We start from the raw sequence: 5090 nt of genomic DNA on the forward strand, positions 1-5090 counted from the left end.
ATTGCATGATCTCAAGTGTATTGACCATCTAAGGTCTTTTCTTTTCCTTTTAGAAAAGGCAGATGGAAGCCCTAGGTATAAACCAAAATTCTCCATCGCCCGAACACCCAAGGATTCACACATGAATTGGACACAAGCTAAAGGAACATTGGGAGAAACACAAAGAGTCAAATTACTAAAATTTACACACCGCCCTGATGCTAATTCATAGTCATACAAAAAAAGTTTCATGTCCCAACATTCCACTATAGTAGCCTTGAAAAAGAACAGACTATCATCTGCATAAAAAAAAAAAAAAATACAAGTGTGAAATTGGAAACTAAATTGAATTCCACAAATAGAAGTAGTAGAGTAAGCAACACGAAAAACATGGGCCAAACCCTCAGCACAAATAATAAATAAATAGGGGGAGAGAGGATCACCTTGTTAGAGAACGTGAGAGAGGGTAATATGTCCTTTCGGCACACCATTTAAAAACACAGCAAAAGAGGGGGTAGAGATACAATCCATGATCAGAGAGATAGAGGGAAAAACCTAAAAAGAAAGCCACAAAAGAAAGGCGTGGAGGAGAGAGGAAGAGAGAGGAGGGGAGAGGTAATGAGAAATGGAGAAATTTTCATATATCATATATAAAACCAATTTAAAATGAATAAATATCGACAATACATTTAAAATTTGTTAACTCAATAATGCCACATTATTTTTTCATTAGTCAACTACATAGACCATTTAGACTAGACCTATTTTCTAAACGTTGGAGACTAAAGTACTAATTTTAAAACTTCAAGAACCAAATAGACATCAATCTGACCAAAAACATATTTACCCAAACCAAAATCACCGGTATTGCATTGAGTTTTCATAACCATTCAATTTATTGTCCTATTGTATGAGCATGCATTTAAAAAAGATATGGAGTAATCAATAAAGACAAAAAAAAATGGGGGTATAGTACTCATGTAATGTCAACAAGTGAGAAATAAATTTAGAAACAATAGATGAATATAAATGGGTTGAAATGAGTACCACTGGAAGTGTTGAATATATTTTGAATACAACAATGAAAGAGTGGAGAGACGTGAACCTCCAGTTTCAAAAGAAATATAATACATGTTAATTATTGTTGAACTATGTTACTTTATTTAAAAGTTAAAAAGTAACCAAAAGCACATCCAATAAATGAAAATTGGTTAAATTGAAAATTTAGTCCCTTGGTTTAATGAAAGTAAGAATTTAGTTTCTATGATTTTAAGAATTAGATCTTAGTCTTTATGGTCTGATAATGCATAAATAGTCTCAATAGTTTGATAACCTTCCATTAATATTTTCTACTGTAGCGTCTATTTACGAGAATTTTTTTTATATAAAAACACAAGAACAAAACTATAATTATAAAATATATGGACGAAATTCTAACTTTCTTTAAATTACAAGACCAAATTTGCAACTCAACTAAAAATTTTGGTGTGTGTTCCTCTAACAAGGAGTTGCTGTAGCCACCAGTGGAAAATTCCTATGAATGGTCAACCCAAACGCTCCTGTCATGTCCAAACCCTCACCATTTGGAACCATCCAATCAAACTTATGCACCAAATTTGCTAAAGCTATCTCATTAATTGCAGTTGCAAACACAATCCCAGGACATCCTCTTCTCCCTGCACCAAATGGGATCAACTCGAAATCCTGACCCTTGAAATCTATTGAATTGTTCATAAACCTTTCTGGCCTAAACTCCTCTGCTTCTCCCCATAGTTTTGGGTCTCTCCCGATCGCCCATGCATTGATTATAACTCGAGTTCCAGGATTGATGTCATACCCTCTTAACTTTATGGGTCTGATTGATTCTCTAGGAACGAGAAGTGGGATGGGTGGGTGCAGTCGCAACGTCTCTTTGATTACTGCCTTTAAATAAACCATTTTTTCTAAATCATTCTCATTTACATAACATCTTTTGTGATCACCTTTTATTTCTCTGATTTCATTCTTCAGTTTCTTCATGGTTTCTGGATGTTTCAACAATTCTGACATCGCCCATTCCAATACTGTGTAAGTCGTGTCTGTGCCTGCTGCAAACATGTCCTGTAGTCATAATCTCAAGGTTATTAGATAACATTAGGTTTTATCTCAAAACTAATTGATAATAAAAGGAGTAGATCATGCATATTATAAAGATTGTTAGATTCTAAGCATGCATGATACATGCCTCTTGGGACTTACCATTCTTGGATGATATTCCAACTTTTATTTTTAGCCCAAATGCCTATATGGGCTTGATGAGCTATGCATATATTTGATAAGGGTAACAACAAATATAACAATCAAGCTTAGAGTATTAATAAGATATAACACAATGTAAAAAAATTGATAGATATAATAAAACTTAGATCTAGTTCTTGAAGTCTATATATTACCAATAAAAAGAACTTGAGCAAATATAATTATAGTTATTCATATATTTTTTAAAAGATTATAGTTTTTCATATTAATTCATAATAATAGAATAAATTATTATATTAGCATTATTATTAATAAAATGAATTATATATGTCAATTATAAATTTAATCTAAACAGGTTTATAAAAATTAAATAAATTAACCAATATCAAAAAAAAAAAGAAAAAGAAAAAGAAAAATAGATAAAATGAAAAGATAAAATAAAGAGAGAGAGAGGAAAAACTATTGAAAATGGAGAAAATCCATCAATTTGGGTGGTCATGAAAAACCACTTTAGGATAAGATATTTTCATTTTCGAAATTAAAAATTTGTATCAAATATGATAATAAAATATCATTTTCCTTTCCACTCCTTATTTTCATGAAATAAGCGGACATAAAAGTGTTAACCATGGCAATTACACGAGGTTAATAGTTGGTGTATATGATGTTTCCAATGTGCGAGCAAAAGTTAGATAAGTAAGAAATGAAACTTTTTAGAAGTAATGTGGGGAAACTCATCTTACCAAGATTATAGCTTTGATGCTATCCATCACAAGTGGAAATCCAAGAGAGTTTTCTCTCTGTATCCAAAGCAGAACATCTACCAAATCCTTGTGCTCCTCACAATTCTGGTCTCTGTTTTCTGGATTCATATGATCTTCAATCACTCTGTCAAAGAAACCATCCAGCTCTTTGGCTACTCTGTTTGCTTTAGAATCCATCCCAGTAATCCCATCAATCCAACCCAGCCAAGGAATGAAATCTCTTATGCAAAAACTCCCAAATAATTCCACAAATTCCATTAAAAGACCTCTGAACCTCATCCCTTCTTCTCCCACTCTGTATTTCCTCCCTAAACACACTCTGCAAATCACATCGTTAGTCAAACAAGAGAAAATTTCAGTCAAATTCACAGAAACAGGGTTGTGTTGAATCTTTTCAATCATCGATTTAACCTCTTCTTCTCTTACAGAACAGAAGGATTGAACCCTTTTGTTGCTCAAGAGATGAAGCACGCAAATGCTTTTCATCTGCCGCCAGTACTCGCCGTAGGGAGAAGCAGCTATGTCTCTGGAGCTGTAAAGAATTTTCTGGCTCATGCTTGATTTGGGTCGGTTAGCAAAGATGAGATCGTGGGTTTTCATGATATCACGAGCGAGATCGGCGGAAGAAACGACGATGGTGGGAACAGAGCCGAGGCGAAGGAGAAACAGAGGACCATGGCGGTGGGCATAGTTTAGCAGAGTGAGATGGGGAAGGGAGCCGAGGCTCAGAAGGTGGCCGAAGATTGGAAGCTTTGGTGGAGATGGCGGTGAGGTTTTTGAAGAGGAGAGTAGCCATTTTTGGAGAAGGAAGATGAGGATGACGATGAAAGCAGTGAAGGAAATTGAATGGAGTAACAGTTGAATAGAAGGAAGAAGAAGAGGAGTTTCCATAATTTTTTCTTTTTAGTATCGGTTTAAGTTTTTTGGCATTTTGGAAATGAAGAAATTTGGATGTATATATAATGAAGGATCCAACAAATAATTATTCCAATGCCATCAATCGCACGTTTGTGTGGACAAAAAAACAAACTTAGGCAACTCTGATAGAGGGGGTTAATTACAAAAATTGGGTTGTTTTAGATTTTAATTAGGTAAAAGGGGAGTTTTCAAATTATTTAGTAAAAAGAGTGGTATTTTTTTTTTTTTTTTTGTCTTTATCCGAATGCGTCCTTCATTTATGAATATTTTATTATTTTTGTTATCATTCTTCCCTCAATTTTATATAAATAAAAGAAAACGAAAGGTCAATTCATTCGGAATATGTCGGTTGAACAGACGTATTTAGGACTGACTGTCTACTTGCCACGGCACGCCTCATTGGCCGTGAGTTACTTTTTAATTTTGTCTTTCTCCACTTTAATATCAACATAAATTCTACCCGTTTTCCCCACTTCCAACACCTCATTTCCTTCACCTCTTTTTTCATTTTCTCCTTAAAAACCCGAGAACCAATCTTCCATGTCCCTCATATTTTCTTCCCAATCATTCTTTTAACATATTTCTCCGCCAAATTTAATAACCATCAAAATTTCCACCATCTTCATATTATTAATTTGTTTTAGTACAATATTTTTTTTGGTAAGTTGATATATTTTTGTTATTTAATAAAAAATTAAGTTTGTGATAATCTTTTATCCATTTTGTTTACCGTGAATATTATTTCGAAGAAAAATTCTAGAAACTATAATTCGAAGTTTTTTTGTAAGGTGCAATATTTTTCTTTTAGTAAGTTGATATATTTTTAATAGAAAATTATTTTTTTTATAATTTTGTATGAATTTTTTTATAGTGGGTTAACTTTTTTATATTGATAATCCAATGCTGGTCCGGGTAGGAAGAAAGGAAGACTCGTCGGTTTTTTTAAGGTTAAGATTAAAACCAAAAAGAAGGATATTCTAATAATTTTTTGTTTTTTATAGTGGGTTAATTTCATAGTTTCTCATAAGGGAGAATTACATGGGATTACCATTGGGTTATATATATTTAGGTTAATTATTAAAAACAGGTTATTAGACGTCTAAATGGTTCTAGATTTTTTAAAAATTTCAATAAGTCAATACCTAATAAACTCAAAATCAAATGTACTATAAAAAACTTATTAGATTGACT

At 32.8% G+C, this 5090-nt stretch overlaps 1 protein-coding gene across 1 annotated transcript; it reads right to left on the minus strand.

Annotated features, from left to right (window-relative positions):
* Positions 1 to 1303: 1303 nt before the first annotated feature.
* On the minus strand, positions 1304 to 3933 carry LOC120072217 (cytochrome P450 736A117-like). Its single transcript, XM_039024629.1, has 2 exons — positions 2961 to 3933; positions 1304 to 2079 (listed from the first exon to the last, which is right to left on the minus strand). Exons 1-2 carry the CDS (start codon positions 3870 to 3872, stop codon positions 1477 to 1479), a joined length of 1515 nt encoding a protein of 504 aa, XP_038880557.1. The 5' UTR covers positions 3873 to 3933; the 3' UTR covers positions 1304 to 1476.
* Between the last annotated feature and the right edge of the window lie 1157 nt (positions 3934 to 5090).

Source organism: Benincasa hispida, chromosome 2 (assembly GCF_009727055.1).
Source record: "Benincasa hispida cultivar B227 chromosome 2, ASM972705v1, whole genome shotgun sequence".
NCBI lineage: Eukaryota > Viridiplantae > Streptophyta > Magnoliopsida > Cucurbitales > Cucurbitaceae > Benincasa > Benincasa hispida.

What these genes read in the sequence shown, in the direction of transcription:
- LOC120072217 (XM_039024629.1), bottom strand. Translation starts at nt 3,872, where the DNA reads ATGGAAACTCCTCTTCTTCTTCCTTCTATTCAACTGTTACTCCATTCA. An exon ending in GCATCAAAGCTATAATCTTG is followed by an intron (nt 2,080 to 2,960) that starts GTAAGATGAGTT and finishes TTATGACTACAG; the next exon opens with GACATGTTTGCAGCAGGCAC.